Raw genomic sequence first — 17,975 nt, forward strand, 5'->3', positions numbered from 1 at the left:
AGCAGTGAGTAACGTTATGTGAAATGGGTTCCTTCTCTTACTACCACCAAGTGTTTGTTTGGTAGGTTTCCTTTTCTCTCTCATCTACCAACAGCAGCCTCTAGTGGCTAGAGGAATCAGAGCAGAGTTTTTTTTTCAATTGAGGATGCTGACTGCTGCCCGCCTTGAAGGAGGAGACTTCAGGTATTGTCTGCTGCTGTCCCAGAGGGTGGGCAAAATTTAGCAAATGTACTTAAAAGTACACTTAAAGGGACACTGTAGGGGGTCAGGGGAAAAGGAGTTGAAGTTACCCGGGGCTTCTAATGGTCCCCTGCAGACATCCTGTGCCCGCGTAGCCACTCCCCAATGCTCTGGCCCTGCCTCTGGTTCACTTCTGGAATTTCAGACTTTAAAGTCTGAAAACCACTGCGCCTGCATTGCCGTGTCCTCGCTCCCGCTGATGTCACCAGGAGCGTACTGTGCAGGCCCAGTATGGTCTGTGCCTGTGCAGTACGCTCCTGGTGACATTAACGCAGTGGTTTTCAGACTTTAAAGTCTGAAATTCCAGAAGTGAACCGGAGGTGGGGCCGGAGCATCGGTGAGTGGCTGCGCAGGCACAGGATGTCTGCAGGGGACCATTAGAAGCCCCGGGTAACTTCAACTTCTTTTCCCCCGACCCCCCTACAGTATCCCTTTAAATGAAAACTCCAGTTTTGTTTAGATATGCATATTTCTGTAATTTTGTAAATAATGTGAACATATACGCAAGGACTTGTCGTGGTTTACAGACTCTGTCATCTGACACTGCTGTGTAAAGGACTATACGATCTGACAGGAATATGGATTGTCAATAAAATGCGAATAAGCAGTTTTGGAGTCCCTGGACTTCTGCATTGAGAGTTTCATGTATTTGGGGAGTGAGGTAGCACATTAGAATAAAGCCATTTCTAATCTATTTCGCCATATTTATAAAAGAGGCGAGAAGTATTTTTTGGTTGCCAAACTGGGCTGGAAAAGTGTTTCCTCTTCTCTCGATAAAAAGATCCCTCAATGTATTTTTTTGGTGCTCTGTTTAGATTCACTTTTCTTTATAAATATGGAGATAGTCTCAAAACCGCTGAGCAGTAAACAAAATGCGGAACTCTGAAAGTGTTGATACTTACACCTTTCCGAAACGTCTATAAACATGGTGATCTTTATCACTGAAAAATTGGGAGACTCATCTGTTCCCAACTTCATAAGCAGACCTCACTGAAATGAGTACGGGCAATGGAGTGCGCCAACATCCTTTCCCCACAAAAGTCACAGCAGTGCCAAATCACCAAATCTGAAAACCCTGACAGCTTCCATTCTCAATCTGCCGATGGTAAAATTTTTGTAAAACTGCCCAAAAAGCTTTGCAGACATGGAAATCCTTGAATTACAAATGCCATTTCTAGGGACGCACCTGCAATTGGTGCTGCGTGTAACGGGGTGTGTCTTATTGCATTAAAGAGAATGATCATGCGATTTATAGAGGCAGGTTCTTCCCACTTCATCGGCTAATGCTGTTACAGAAATAAACCCGGGATCTGCCATATAATTCACTTTGAAACTCATAAGTCAATTCGTTTGCTCCTTAAATAGAACCCAAACCAAAGCTCGGGTTCAGAAACACCTACTTACCTAAGGAGAGGTAAGCCTCTGGATCCCAATGAAGCTCACACAGCGTCCTCTGGTAATCCGCCACTTCCCGGGACCCTTCAGCTGATCAGAGTACAGACAAGCCCTTGTTGGTAAACTATGGAGGGTTTGCGAGAGGCAACGGGGGACTGGTGGACCGCGAAAGAAGCCTTATTAGGATCCACAGGCGTGCCTCTTCCTAGGTATGTTATGTTAGAGCTTCAGCTCTAGTACACTTTAATACAGTGATATCCAACTCCAGGCCAGTGTTTAGGATGGACAGAGAATGGTGACATGAGCTCTTCTTGATCAACCACACTTTTCCTGATTCAGCCACATCAATTAATCAGAGCTTTGCCAGAAATGTGTGAGGACCTCGGCCCTCGAATACTGGAGTTGGACATCCTTGCCTTAACAAAACTGGAGTTTATTTTTCATGAGGACTGGCCATGGTCAGCGTTGGACATTCCCACCCCACCATCTCTGGACTCACAAGCATAACGCATTGCACCGTATAGCTGGGTTAGTCAGTAAAGATGTGAGATCACAGGGCAGATGTGAAGATTGGTGGATGCCGGAGCTACTCTGAGAATCACCTCGCCCTCCCAATAAATGGCACTCCAGTCACACAATATGGCAGCCAGCTACCCAACAACACAACTCTCCCACCTTCATCTCCACAAAAGCAGATATATGGCAGTGTCGACCAAGACCTGCTGGTCAACGGAAAGCCCTTTCTACACGTGCCGGAGGCATATTCACCTCCCTCCCGCACCGCCGGCCTATCTACAACAAAGTCTAAAGAGTTTCATAGTTATCTAGCAGCATTCCCATATCTGAGATTTGTCTTTACCTAAACAGACACATTCAGAATCTGACAAACAGTCATTGAATAGTAAGCAGCTGTTGCAGCTCTCGTAAAGAGGCGGAAGGGGGCACCAAATGCAATGGAGGAAGGTTTCGGAAGGTGCTTTACGGTGTAACCTTCAGCACGGCTGTGCTTAATCGACAATCATGAATAATATCCCGTTACTGCTAGTCCAAATGTTCAGTTCAGCATCACTCCCCCTCCTGCATTTCCAATGTACAGACAATGAGTTCATTTCCACTTGCTGTGGAACCACAAGTCCCCTCAGAGGTTACCACCACGCTCACCACAACAGCTAGCGAATCACGGACTGCCTGAACACGTTTTGTTGGCTCGTCATTGTTTTCTGCACCATCGAAAGCGTCCGCCATTGCATTTAGGCAACTCCTGCCTGCTGAGGAACCTCACTGGAATCCAGAAGGGATTAGGAGAAGGACTTTAGGTTGCGAGAGGTAAGGTGTCCATCAAGCTCTCGCGAGACGAGGTTCCTCAGCCCGCTTGCTTTACGGAGACCTGCAGAGAGCCGTAACCCAAACAAAGGAATTACATACAGACAAATAAACCCCTAATATTCAAGCTTTAAATTACTCAAGAGAAAAAAATATATATATTATAAAATCTAGCTTCTCCCATGTATTGCTCCGTCCAGGAGACAGGGCACTTCTCAAGTTCTGCACTGCTGACGGGTGAATGCGGCCAGTGCAGGGCGGCAGTGGAGTCTTCACGGATCGAACTTGGTTCTGATGTAGATATCCGTGGGGAGCGATTGTGCCGGTTGCTCCAAACCCCTCTTTTACTCCTAAGATCCTGAAGTACCTCTGTTTGTCTCCTCAGCACCTGGCCACGTGGGGCACCATCCTGGTTCCCGGTGGTGCGGGCGGCGTCGGACTGACATCGGCAAAGGTTTTGCGGGTGTCGGAGGTAGAGCAATGGCGCAGATTTATACACTGGATGGACAGAGGTCCCTGTTTCGGGGGAGCAGCTGCACAAATCGTTCTTCAGAACAATAACGCTGAGAAAGTATTCCCGAGCCGATCGCCTGGGGCAGCCGGACAGAGGGCCCCCCCTGCAGGACCACCGCTGCCAGTACAGTCCATTCTAGAATATAAATTTTGTATTCATAGTATACATATGTATATGTATCTACATATAAATTCTTCTCTATACACATATTGCACGCTATCCCCCGCTGTCCATTTTCAGCACCCTCATTGGTAAGGTTTGTCCTCCGAGTCGGTGACAAAGTCTCGAGACACAATCCCGTTCTGGAGGTTTATCAAAGAGTCCTTCATCTGCAGAGAGAAAAAACATTTTCATTAGGAATAGCGCAAAAAGGAAATCTCAAACGCTAAATGAGGGTCATCTGTCCTGCCCACCGACGTGTTATCTCTACAGATGCTAGCTTAACCACTTCAGGACGGGAGCAATTTTCAATAACTTTATTACTACTTATCACACCTAAATGATCTATATATTGTTTTTTTCAGGACACATTAGGCTTTTAGTGTGTGATCATTTTTAGTGATTACCTTATTTTCTATGCATTTTAAAAGGAAAAAAATAGAACAAAAATAAACAATTTCTCCATTTACATCCATTATAGCTTTACAATAAACAGTGCTAAACATAAGTTAAACCCACAAATTGTATTTGCTTATCCATCCTGGTTATTACAACAATTAGATTTTGTTCCTAGTATAACGTATGGTAACAATATTGTACACTCTACATGATTACAAGACCTTACTTTCAAAAATAATAGTAATATGCCCTCATGGCATACGTCTTTAACCTCCTTGGCGGTAACCCTGTGAGTGACACGGGGTAAGCCGCCGGAGGGTGCCGCTCAGGCCCTGCTGGGCCTATTTACATAATTTTTTTTTCTAGCTGCATGTTTGGTCTGATCGCCGCCGATGCGCTGCTTCGCGCCGCGATACAGGCTGCGCCTCCCCCGCATACCCCTTGCGCAGCCTGGCCAATCGCCGCCAGGCTGCACTATGGGGTGGATCGGGATTCCCTGTGACGTCACGATGTCGGCGACGTCACTCCATGCGTCGCCATGGCGACGGGGGAAGCCCTCAAGGAAATCCCGTTCAGAACGGGATTTCCTTATGGGCAAGCGGCGCCGGCGGCGATCGGTGAGTACGGAGGGACACCGCAGGGAGGGGGGGAAGCATGTAGCTAGCGCTAGGCTAGTTACATGCTAAAAAAGAAAAAGTTGAAAAAAACCCTCCCGCGGCCGCGCAGCCGTGCATATCATACCGCCAGGGAGGTTAAACAGCCAAGTTCCTAAGGTAACATTATATGTTTTTTTATTTTATATTATGTCACTTTGTTTTCATTTTACAAGTCTCTTATTTTGGTACAGAATTTGCAAAAATGTAATTGCTTTTGATTCAGTTTGTGACTAAAAAGAATACACAAGACATGGGCCTCAACCCTAAAACACTCTAAACTCTCTTCTACTGCATATAACAGTTAAAAGGTTACCACATACCGGTATGTCTCTTGTAGTTTTGCTAAAATGTTACCAAGTTTGATCATAATTTTGAAATGACTTTTTTGTATTGGATTGAGTTTGCCCCTATTTTGTATGTGACGTGGGGCCAAGCTTTAAGAGACACCAAAATGTATTCTATAACTCGTCACGTTTAAAAAGATACCACATGTGTCTCATTTAGTAACAAACCCATATTGGCCCATATTGATAAGCTGCATACATTTTCCTACAATTTGCATCAACTTGGATTTATTAGTATTTCATTGGCCATCCATAGTCACAGCTTGAATGGAGAAATCCTTAGAATCGGGCAGCCGAGGCCTTCCAATGTCCAACTAAACCCTAAACCCCAAATTTGGGCATTTTCGAAAAGCCATTGCATTGATTGGTGTAAACAAGAATTCTATTAAAATGCTGGGATGCTGGAAAATGTAGCCTTCCTCCTTTGTGTGTCACATGGTCATGCCTGATTTTATATGCCCAGCAGCTGAATCCAGAGTGGAGAGGAAGTAAGCTGTCCTGCATTGGCAAGCACATGTGGCCCATTCTGTCCAGCATTTTCACCTATTTATTTATTGTATTTAACCACTTTACCCCCCCCCCCCAGTGCTAAATTTCTCCGTCCCTCTGCACACCGCTTCACCCCCAGGGACTCAGCCCGCAAAGCAGGTGACTAATTGGACGATAGGAACGAGCGTTCCTAAATCCAATTAGACTCGCCGATTGCGAATAGAATGAAGACTGCTTCAAACAGAAGCAGTCTTCATTCATAACAATGTAAAATAAACAAACACGCAGCGTGCGCACACACACCCCGGCTCTGCAGTCCAATGATTGGTTATGGGGACCCCAGTCCCCAATAACCAATCATATTACAGAAATAAAGGAATGAACGGAGCGCTGAAAGGTAAAAATCGCACTGGTGTTTCAGGGGTAAAACCCCTCAGTTGTGAAGTGGTTAAGGGGCATCAACACATTACGCAGCGCTGATCTATTCAGTGTTAGAATTTTCCTACTGGGCTTTGAAAATTACACCCGGCACCAGGAGTTCTCCTCCAATTGTTACCGATGCATCTGGCTGCTAGAAATCTTCTTTTGGCTCTAGGCCCGGACACACTGGTCCCTGAACTTCTTATTTAGTCCGAGCTTTCCGCTCGTGCTGAGCGCCCGCCTCCGAGGCAGACCTTGGCACGTGCGCAGCGTGATTTGGAATCCATGTTTCGGGGTTTGGATGGATTGTCTGGAATTCTGAAACATCTCTTCTGATTTATTTTTTTTCACACACGCAAATTCGGAAGCAGCCTATCGATTTCACTAAAATGGACCTGAACTCAGAACAGCATAATAAGCTTTAAAGGAAAAACATTTCTTTGTTACAGCTGATACACATCCTGCAATAAATCTGCAGTGTGTCTACTTCCTGCTTTCATGGAAGGAAACATAGGGTTAGCATCCTGTGTTCACAAATTAGCTGCTCTGCCGAGGCAGCCAGCTGACACAGCTGAGAGATCAAATTACAATTGTGATTAGACACAGATGAGGGGGAAGTAGACAGGCTAAACTCTCTAAATATATACAGGGTGCATTTCTCTGTTTTCTTCCTTTCCTGTGCAAGAGTTCAGGTTCACTTTAAGATGCGATTTCCGTATTCGTGTGCGTGAAATCGGGCAGAATCACCCCTGGTGGAGATGAGCCCCGACTGACCGCCTCCGTGTTACCGGCTAGTAAGTTTTTAATTAATGGCAGATAAAATACTGCAGAGGAAGGAGGAGGGAAAAAAAGACGTAAAGTAGTTACCCATGGCAATTTTAGGATCCTTGTTAAGGTGAAAACAAACAAACAAACAAACAAACAAACACACACACACACACACACACACACACACACACACACACACACACTACACACACACACACACACACACACACACACACACACACACACTGTACACACACACACTGTACACACACACACACTGTACACACACACACACACACACTGTACACACACACACACACACACACACACACACACACACACACACACACACACACACACACACACACACGACAATGTTTTAAATATCTATTCAATTCAAGAATTGCAATACATTTTTCTGCTTGGCTGTAACATTTCAAAAATCTGACCAATGTACCACGCACGTTTGTTCAAGTTGTTCACCAATTATGATAAAGAGTAACCAAGCAGCTTAGGGTGATCCAAACTACTAGGAATGTATAGGGGGCTAAAAGGAACCAAAAAGCCCTCCTACTAAAAAAAAGCAAAGCTTGGTGTAATTTGCCTTCTTAAAACAGAAGGAAATCTGCAATAATTCAGCTATAAGTGAACATTTGTGGTTACCCACAATGCACTGCTACTAAATATGCAAATTATCCCTTTTCGCCCTTGTTAAGCCAAGCAAGCATCCAGAGCCGCTGGTGTATAGCAAGCATATAGCTTTAAGTTTTACACAGTCATATCAAACCCACATGTAGACAGCCTGTTTCAGACTTTTGGTCCTCATCAGTACATGGCAAGGATTGATATGGCTGTATGAGATAGGGCTTGGACCAGTACAACAGAGTAACCAAGCAGCTCAGGGTGACCCAAACCACTCGGAATGTATAGGGGGATAAAAGGGACCAAAAAGACCTACTAAAAAAAGCAAAGCTTGGTGTAATTTGCCTTCTTAAAACAGAAAGAAATCTGCAATTATTCAGCTATAAGTGAACATTTGTGGTTACCCACAATGCTCTCTACATGTGGGTTTGATATGACTGTGTAAAACTTAAACCTATTTGCTTGCTATACACCAGTGGTTCTGGATGCTTGCTTGGCTTAACAAGGGCGAAAAGGGATAATTTGCATATTCAGTAGAGCATTGTGGGTAACCACAAATGTTCACTTATAACTGAATTATTGCAAATTTCCTTCTAAGGCAAATTACACCAATTATGATAAAAATGATTAAAAACGGAGAAAATTGCTAGGGTGTGTAGATTAATAAGATGACAATTTACCACACACCATTCAATATTCATAAAAATGTATCAGAAAAATCCACCACTCCCGATTAACTTTTATCGAATAAAAACAGGAAATACAACTGGATTTCTTGCGCGAATAGAAAAAAAAAAAAAATAAATAAAAACTTTAATTTTTTTGAGAAATCCGATAATTTTTATCAAATTGCTGTAAAATCGAATCAGTTTATTGTATCGTTTGTGGCCACCTTAAGACGGACAATGAGGCCTTGTTTACATCATAAACCGCAATCACTGAAGCCGGCGTTTTGAGATTTTGTGCACAATTTTTTCTTAGCGCCTCTCGCCGCTTACCTGTGCGTTCGTTTTTTTTAGCGCTTTTCTAAGCGCTTTTGCAGAGCAATTTGTTTGTTCACTTCCTGACAGCAGTCAGGAGGAAGTGAACTCTCTGACCTGGAAAAGAATAAATACAATGTATTTATTCTTAAAGGGAAGGTTCAGGGAGGGTGGGTAAAAAATCAAAATCAATTTCCACTTACCTGGGGCTTCCTCCAGCCCGTGGCAGGCAGGAGGTGCCCTCGCCGCCGCTCCGCAGGCTCCCGGTGGTCGGCTGCCAGGTCGGCTCTTCTGCGCTCCAAGGCCCGGAACTTCTGCGTCCCACGCCGGCGCTCTGGCGTCATCGGACGTCCTCCGGGCTCTACTGCGCATGCCAGGTCGGGCGCGCCACCGGAGACCACCGGGAGCCTGCGGAGCGGCGGCGAGGGCACCTCCTGCCTGCCACGGGCTGGAGGAAGCCCCAGGTAAGTGGAAATTGATTTTGACTTTTTTACCCACCCTCCCTGAACCTTTCCTTTAAAAGGGCTGAGGAACTTGCTATACCAAGCACTTTTTCAAGCGTTTTGCGATTTCCCTGTACCTTCCATTATAGGCAAATTGCCCTGAAAATGGTACAGGCAGCGCTTTGGTGAGCGGATCGTAATCCGAACCGCTCAGATGTGAACGCTCTCATAGGGAATCATTGCACAAACGCTTTTAGGGCGATTTTCAAAATCGACGGCGTTTAAAAAAACCTGAAACCGCCCGTAGTGTGAACCAGCCCTGAGTTCTGTTTTGTGTGGGCACCTATATAGCATGTTTTCAGTTCGGTGTGACCAGACCACATTTCTAAATGACATACAAAGATGACTTTATCTTCCATTCCCTCTTGTCACCACTAGGTGGCAGTGCTCTACCAGGCAGGATTAAAGTGAGATGAAGAAAGCAGACATACAAGTCTTGGTAACGAGTTGCACAGGGTAGGAGCAGCATGACCGATGCTAAATACTTAAATGAGGAATTTGGGGGTGATCTTTTAAAGCAAACCTGAAGTGAACATAAAACGTATGATATAATGAATTATATGTGTAGTACAGCTAAGAAACAGAACATTAGTAGCAGCAAAGAAATGAGTCTCGTTTATTATAAAGATTGTTATCTTTGTCTTCAGGTCATTTGAGAGTTGTTTTGAGACCTCCATGTTGCTACTTTTCAGAGAAAATTAAAAGATGAGGGAAACTTACAACTGACCCTCTTAAATACTCTCTCTCATAATTGGATTCACCTGTATAAGTAGGTCAGGGGTCACTGAGCTTACCAAGCCAATTTGAGTTCCAATAATTAGTTCTAAAGGTTTTGGGGAAGGATACAGAAAGCGGTCTCAGAGATTTCAGCTGTCTGTTTCCACAGTGAGGAAAATACTGAGGAAATGGAAGACCACAGGCTCGGTTCAAGTTAAGGTTTGAAGTGGCAGACCAAGAAAAATCTGCAAAAACAGAAGCGACTAATTGTGAGATCAATCAGAGTCAACCCACAGACCAGCACCAAAGACCTACAACATCATCTTGCTGCAGATGGAGTCACTGTGCATCGTTCAACCATTCGGCGCACTTTACACAAGGAGATGCTGTATGCGAGAGTGATGCAGAGGAAGCCTTTTCTCCGCCCACAGCAGAAACAGAGCCGCTTGAGGTATGCTAAAGCACATTTGGACAAGCCAGCTTCATTTTGGAATAAGGTGCTGTGGACTGATGAAACTAAAATTGAGTTATTTGGGCATAACACGGGGCGTTATGCATGGAGGAAAAAGAACACAGCATTCCAAGAAAAACACCTGCTACCTACAGTAAAATATGGTGGTGGTTCCATCATGCTGTGGGGCTGTGTGGCCAGTGCAGGGACTGGGAATCTTGTCAAAGTTGAGGGATGCATGGATTCCACTCAGTATCAGCAGATTCTGGAGACCAATGTCCAGGAATCCGTGACAAAGCTGAAGCTGCGCCGGGGCTGGATCTTTCAACAAGACAACGACCCTAAACACTGCTCAAAATCCACTAAGGCATTCATGCAGAGGAACAAGTACAACGTTCTGGAATGACCATCTCAGTCCCCAGACCTGAATATAATTGAAAATCTGTGGTGTGAGTTAATGTTGAGCTGTCCATGCTCGGAAGCCATCAAACCTGAATGAACTACAGATGTTTTGTAAAGAGGAATGGTCCAAAATACCTTCAACCAGAATCCAGACTCTCATTGGAACCTACAGGAAGCGTTTAGAGGCTGTAATTTCTGCAAATGGAGGATCTACTTAATATTGATTTCATTTCTTTTTTGTGGTGCCCAAATTTATGCACCTGCCTAATTATGTTTAAACAATTATTGCACACTTTCTGTAAATCCAATAAACTTCATTTCACTTCTCAAATATCACTGTGTGTGTCTCCTATATGATATATTTAACTGACATTTTTTACCGTAACAACCAACAATTTATACAGGAAAATCGTGACAATTAACAAGGTTGCCCAAACTTTTGCATTCCACTGTATTTGGCAGGAAAACACTGTCCAGGCTTCCTATGGTCTGGTTAGCTGCTAGGGGCCGCTCTTGCTAACCCCCCCCCCCCACACACACACTACTGTATATACTATATAGACAGTATGGTATAAGCATGGCGGGGGGCACTATGATTTGCAGCAGCGCCTCTGCTGGTCTGTAATGATGTGACAAGGCCGTTACTATACACACCTGGTCTAGTAGGATGACTGATGACTTTACAATCTGCCTCCATTTCTGCAGCTCGGTGTCGTGGTGCTTCTGCTGCGACTCCAGCAGCTGAGTCCATTCCGCCTGGGTCTGAGGGAGGGGGCTGCAAGTAGACAGCAGGCAACAGATGAGGATCACGCATTCCTGCATCAGGTAATGTACAGCTCTGCTGGTCGGGTACTCACCTCTCCTGGAGCCGGAGGCCTTGCCACGTGCTCAGCGCCTGCGTGCTGTACTCTAACATCCACAGCTTGTAGAACAGCATGACATTCAGCAAGACCAGGAGCACCAGCCTGCAGGAGACAGGAAAAAGCTGTGAGTTGGGAGACAGGAAACTGAGCCATGAGGCGGGAGACAGGAAGTGGAGTCATAAGATAGGAAATGGAGACATGATTCGGGAACAGAAAATGGAGCCATGAGTCCGAAGACATTCGAATCAATAAGTTTAGTGACACACGCAGGGGTATTATCTTGTGACACACCGGGGGAGGGGGGTTATTATTTGGTGACACACACGGGGGAGTATTATTTGATGAAACACACAGGGGGTATTATTTGGTGATGCACATACAGGGGGTATTATCTTGTGACACACCGGGGGAGGGGGGTTATTATTTGGTGATGCACATACAGGGGGTATTATCTTGTGACACACCGGGGGAGGGGGGTTATTATTTGGTGACACACACGGGGGAGTATTATTTGATGAAACACACAGGGGGTATTATTTGGTGATGCACATACAGGGGGTATTATCTAATGACACACACCGGGGGTGGTGTGTGGTGGCGCGCATCCAGGGGATATTATTTGATGACACACATGGGGGGGGGTGTTTGGTGGTGCACATACAGGTGGTATTATCTGATGACACACATGGGGGGTGGTGTTTGGTGGTGCACATACAGGTGGTATTATTTGGTGATGCACATACAGGGGGTATTATCTTGTGACACACCGGGGGAGGGGGGTTATTATTTGGTGACACACACGGGGGAGTATTATTTGATGAAACACACAGGGGGTATTATTTGGTGATGCACATACAGGGGGTATTATCTAATGACACACACCGGGGGTGGTGTGTGGTGGCGCGCATCCAGGGGATATTATTTGATGACACACATGGGGGGTGGTGTTTGGTGGTGCACATACAGGTGGTATTATCTGATGACACACACAGGGGGTATTATTTGGTGATGCACATACAGGGGGTATTATCTAATGACACACATGGGGGGTGGTGTTTGGTGGTGCATATACAGGTGGTATTATTTGATGACACACATGGGGGGTGGTGTTTGGTGGTGCACATACAGGTGGTATTATCTAATGACACACACGGAGGGGTGGTGTTTGGAGGTGCACATACAGGTGGTATTATCTAATGACACACACGGAGGGGTGGTGTTTGGTGGCGCACATACAGGTGGTATTATTTGATGACACACACGGAGGGTGGTGTGTGGTGGCGCGCATCCAGGGGATATTATTTGATGACACACATGGGGAGTGGTGTTTGGTGGCGCACATACAGGTGGTACTATTTGATGACACACATGGGGGGTGGTGTTTGGTGGCGCGCATCCAGGGGATATTATTTGATGACACACATGGGGAGTGGTGTTTGGTGGCGCACATACAGGTGGTATTATTTGATGACACACATGGGGGGTGGTGTTTGGTGGCGCGCATCCAGGGGATATTATTTGATGACACACATGGGGGGTGGTGTTTGGTGACGCACATACAGGTGGTATTATTTGATGACACACACGGGGGGTGGTGTGTGGTGGCGCGCATCCAGGGGATATTATTTGATGACACACATGGGGAGTGGTGTTTGGTGGCGCACATACAGGTGGTATTATTTGATGACACACACGGGGGGTGGTGTGTGGTGGCGCGCATCCAGGGGATATTATTTGATGACACACATGGGGAGTGGTGTTTGGTGGCGCACATACAGGTGGTATTATTTGATGACACACACGGGGGGTGGTGTGTGGTGGCGCGCATCCAGGGGATATTATTTGATGACACACATGGGGGGTGGTGTTTGGTAGCGCACATACAGGTGGTATTATTTGATGACACACACGGGGGGTGGTGTGTGGTGGCGCGCATCCAGGGGATATTATTTGATGACACACATGGGGGGTGGTGTGTGGTGGCGCACATACAGGTGGTATTATTTGATGACACACATGGGGGGTGGTGTTTGGTGGTGCACATCCAGGGGGTATTATTTGATGACACACATGGGGGGTAGTGTTTGGTAGCGCACATACAGGGGGTATTATTTGATGACACACATGGGGGGTAGTGTTTGGTGACGCACATACAGGTGGTATTATTTGATGACACACATGGGGGGTGGTGTTTGGTGACGCACATACAGGGGGTATTATTTTGGGACGTACACACAGCTGATGACCAGCAGGAGTTTGGAGATACTCTGTAGTTGGTTCTGCTTCTCCTCCGGAACGTGTCGCGTCTGCGTGGAACCTGCCAAGCAGATAGAATTGAGTTACTGCTCACATACAGGATTGCTGGTAAGTATTGCTAGCCACACACGGGCCAATAACGGGTGGATATGGTAAGCGAACAATTACCCTACAATTGATCTGGTGGCAGTGAAGGACTCCACTACACTGTCCTCTTGATTTAAATTACCATCAATTATCAAAAATCTGATCAATAATTAATTGAACCATTAGAGTTGTACCACATGACGCAGCTGTCCCACAACCCATCAGACCTCACGGCGCCTGCTGCACCCCTCCCATCAATGATCTGTGTAAGATCGGAGGATGACCGATCAGGCATGTGGGGAGGAGGTCACCAGCAGATCCAATCAAAGCGATCGAATAATTCAGTTAAATCGATACGTGAATGCCCAGCCTGTCACATGCAGAACTCAGCCTCCGACAGGAGGTAGACAGAGTCTGCAATTGGTGCAGAGGGAATAGGCTAGTCCTAAACACAGCCAAAACCGTTGAGATGGTCATTGACTTCAGAAAGCATGCCACAAACCCACTCCCAATCTATATCGATGGAACTGAAGTCACAAGGGTATCTAGCTTCCGCCTCCTGGGCACAACCATCTCTGATGACCTGACCTGGAGGGCAAACACCATCTCAACTCAGAAGAAGGCGCAGCAAAGACTCTTCTTTCTACGCCAACTAAAGAAGTTTGGTATGGCTCAGGAACTTCTGAGATCCTTCTACTCTGCCACCATTGAGTCGGTCCTTTGCTCATCCATCCTGGTCTGGTACGCTAGCTCCTCCGCTAGCGACAGATACAAAATTCAGAGGGTCATCAACTCAGCGGAGAAAATAATTGGGAAACCTCTTCCCTACCTTAGACCTCATCCATAACACTAGACTACTTTCCAGAGCAACGAAAATCGCTGGTGACCTCTCCCACCCGGGCCACAGCCTTTTCAGTCGGTTCCGGAAAGTCAATTACCATGGATAAGTGAAATTGGCACTGGCAAGTTCATGAGAATCCCACAAATCAGTCTAGCGAAACTAGCAAATTCGATTCAACAAAACGATCGTAAACTAAAGTATGTAAATTGAAGAGAAATAATCGATAAATTATATCTTCTGATCAATGTCAAGGGCTAAAACTGCTAAGAAAAAAATCGTGCTAACATTGATAAGGCATAATTTTCTATAGTTTACATAGAAATTGGTCATAAATCCTCGTTCTCACCTGACAGGACTACATAGCGAACTAGACTGCCGATGTCACAAGAATCTCACTAAGCAACATTTCAATGCACTGCAAATGTTACTTTGTTCATCTTAGACACTCTCATTCCTATAGATTACTGTAATTATGGCTTAAAGTGAACCAGAGAGGAAGCACCCTTGTGTATTTTACCATATATATCAGTAAGAACATTAGAGAAAACACGTACCCTGCTCTCTGTTTCATCCTCACTGCTAAAAGTGTCTGTTATCAGCTGTGATAAGAATCCCGGACTGAGCATTCAGTCTGGCTTTGCAGGGAATAATTATAGCTGAGTCATTATAGCAGAGCCACAAGGGGGCAGGCTTGGGCTTGAAAAGACACCAGAGAAGACAGACTCAGCTATAATCTTTCCGTAGCAAAGCCAGACTGAGTGCTCAGTCGGGGATTCTTATCAGAGGTGATAACAGTCAGATTAAACAGAGAACAGAGAGCAGGGTAGGTGTTTTCTCTAATGTTCCCACTGATTTATAAGGTAAAATACAAGAGGGTGCTTCATCTCTGGTTCTCTTTAAGCAGTAATCGAGAGTGTGAAATATCAGATCACACTTTATCAAAAGAACAACCTTGGGCCTCAATTCACTAAGCGTTATCAAACACTTTATCAAACGTTTAATAATTGACCTCATGGGTAAAATCTAATTTTGAATTCACTAAGACGTTATATATTTATCGAATGTTTTATCACTAAAACGTTCAATAAATCTAGAACACCTCAGTGAATTCAAAATTAGATTTTACCCATGAGGTGAATTATCAAACGTTTGATAAAGTGTTTGGTAAAGCTTAGTGAAATGAGGCCTAGTCTCAGGACAGCCTCTGATATTTTCAAAGCACAGGATGGTACATTTGCAATAATAAGCAATAATTGCACGTTTATATTTTACTATATATTAAAAGTATCTGGCCCAGTTCACATTAGTGTGAAAAAAATGGTCTGATTGCGGATCCTAACGGAACGGATGCGAACAAATCCAGTGTTAACCTATGGATCCATTCACATCGGTCTGTTAGAATGATCAAGTTTGGAGGGGTGCATGGTGGAACGGAAGCAGCAGAAGGTAGACGGAGTGAAAACGTATCTGATCGAGAGGTAATCTGATCCGTTTGCCACTAATTGCCAGTGTGAACCGGGCCTCTGTCTGGTTTTTAGTATTTCTATCTTATTGCAAGTAGATTGGGAGTTCTTTCCCCAGCACAAAGCAGAGCACCGCCCCCAGCCCACCCCCGCCCACTGCAGTCTTTGTGACCAGCACTGCTGCTACAATTCTTTCTTGCTCAGCGGGTACCATATATACAGTATTCGACTATAAGTCCCGAAATGTAGGTCTGACTCCTAAAAAAAATATAGGGGTCGACTCACACTCGAGATAGACCTACATTTCTGCTTTTGAGTCATTGGACTCATAGGTGAGGGGCCCACCCGTCTCTCAACCTTTTCAGAGTGAGCCGCAGCGGCCAGCATGCTTTATAACGCCCCTCCCACCGTCGCTTTTTCCTTGGAAAAGCACTACTTGGGGAACCTCCTGGACCCCAAATGCAGCGGTTAATTCCTTCTGGATTTCAAGTGCAGCAATAAACTTTGCTGGGTAGACTTATAAATCCCAGCCTCAGAGAATCCAATATTGGAGTCGATATATTCAAGGATATACAGTCATAATTTTTTTTAAATATGTACCCTTTCCTGCACCATCCCCAGTGTACTAATAAATACCACGTGTACTTCCCATCATCCTGTCCTGCCTGAATTAACAGCTTTGCCACACACAGAGCAGGACTATAAAACAATGAAAAATGGTTTAAAAAGAAGGAAGGTATTGGTTTACCTCAGGGCTGTGGAGTGGGTACAAACATCATCTGACTGCAACTCCGAAGTTTATGAAGCCATGACTCCAACTCCAGGTACCCAAAAACTTCTCTGACTGACTCCAAAGCCCTTGCAGGGCTATGGAGTGGGTACAAAAATCATCCGACTCCTCAGTTTATGAAACCTCCGACTCCCGGTACCCAAAAATGGGTCAGACTCCACCACCACAGCCCTGGTTTACCTTCAATGACGACAACAGTTCGAATGATGTTTCACAGTGTATTAAAAAAAAAAAAATTAAAACGCGTTCCGTGGCTCTAAGCACACAGCAGCTGTTGCAAGGCATATATTGCCCTGAAGAAGTGGCTCCAAGCCACGAAATGTGTTGTCTGACTTTTTTTTTTTTCATTTAACGGTGAAGAAATATTTGAACCATTATCGTCATTAAAGATAAGCCAACACCTACCTTTTAATTATTTTATAGTTCATGGGCATCTTCATTTAGTACTAGTTACTATAAAAACATAGATGGCACTGCCATGTAACTTAAAAATGAGCTTGCATTCTAAGATTCAATAACAGAGGGCACATATTAGGATCCATAGACAGGCCCTAGGGGTGTACAGCATGTTACTCTGCTTCCTGTGGCAATATATCAGCACATACATAAACTCACACTGCCAGGAGGACAAGCGGGCAGCGGAGCACCAATCCTCTGACCCGCTCTCACCACACGAGTACCCCTGCTTTGCTCTCATTCTGTTCCCGAGACTGGCGTACTGACTATCCCGCAGCGGGTTTTCTCGATGAGAAGCCAAACAATCCGGCCCAATATTATTGACACCGGGGTGACCTAAGAAACAACCTCATTAGGATTAGAGGCTCCAGGGGATCTTGTTGGGAATCTAACACGGCGTACAAAGCTCTCTAGGCGCTGCACTCTACTCTAGTATCACACAAGCACCGTACTACTCCTATATAAGCCACGGGACAGTCTTTGTGGAATCTAGAGACATGCACCGTGCATGGATGAGCTCTCCTGACCTGCTACATGTCTGACGTGGTGATGGTGGTGGTGGTGGACCCGCTCCTCATCGGTGGGCGTGGTGACGGGGCTCAGCACTTCCTGAAGGTGAGGGATGCGGAGGTGAGTATGTGGACGCTTCCTGCGCCTCGTCGACGGGATTTTGGTGATCTTCTCCTTCGGTGACTCCCGGTGGAGGGTGGACAGGTACGCCGTCTCCGCTTTGGTTAGTTCATTCTCTGGAAACGGAAGGCGACAAAGTTAATAAGTTACAACCAGTAACTGAAAGAGTATGATTTAATTGTAATGG

The 17,975-nt window shown here is 45.4% G+C and overlaps 1 protein-coding gene across 16 annotated transcripts in view; it reads right to left on the reverse strand.

Moving 5' to 3' along the window:
- Positions 1-661: 661 nt before the first annotated feature.
- Positions 662-17,975, reverse strand: part of GRAMD1B (GRAM domain containing 1B) — a 464,835-nt gene continuing 447,521 nt past the window's right edge. For 12 of the 16 annotated variants that reach the window (XM_068238819.1, XM_068238818.1, XM_068238817.1 and 9 more), the window contains 6 exons: positions 17,686-17,904; positions 17,318-17,494; positions 13,498-13,582; positions 11,260-11,367; positions 11,057-11,177; positions 662-3,801 (listed from right to left, as the gene is read on the reverse strand). In XM_068238819.1, coding sequence (XP_068094920.1) covers positions 3,718-3,801; positions 11,057-11,177; positions 11,260-11,367; positions 13,498-13,582; positions 17,318-17,494; positions 17,686-17,904 — 794 coding nt within the window. In that variant the 3' untranslated portion in view covers positions 662-3,717. The remainder of the gene's footprint in view (positions 3,802-11,056; positions 11,178-11,259; positions 11,368-13,497; positions 13,583-17,317; positions 17,495-17,685; positions 17,905-17,975) is intronic. The other 4 variants (XM_068238823.1, XM_068238822.1, XM_068238820.1 and 1 more) reach the window with 1 other exon arrangement.

The sequence above is a fragment of the Hyperolius riggenbachi genome, chromosome 6 (assembly GCF_040937935.1).
Source record: "Hyperolius riggenbachi isolate aHypRig1 chromosome 6, aHypRig1.pri, whole genome shotgun sequence".
Taxonomy (NCBI): domain Eukaryota; kingdom Metazoa; phylum Chordata; class Amphibia; order Anura; family Hyperoliidae; genus Hyperolius; species Hyperolius riggenbachi.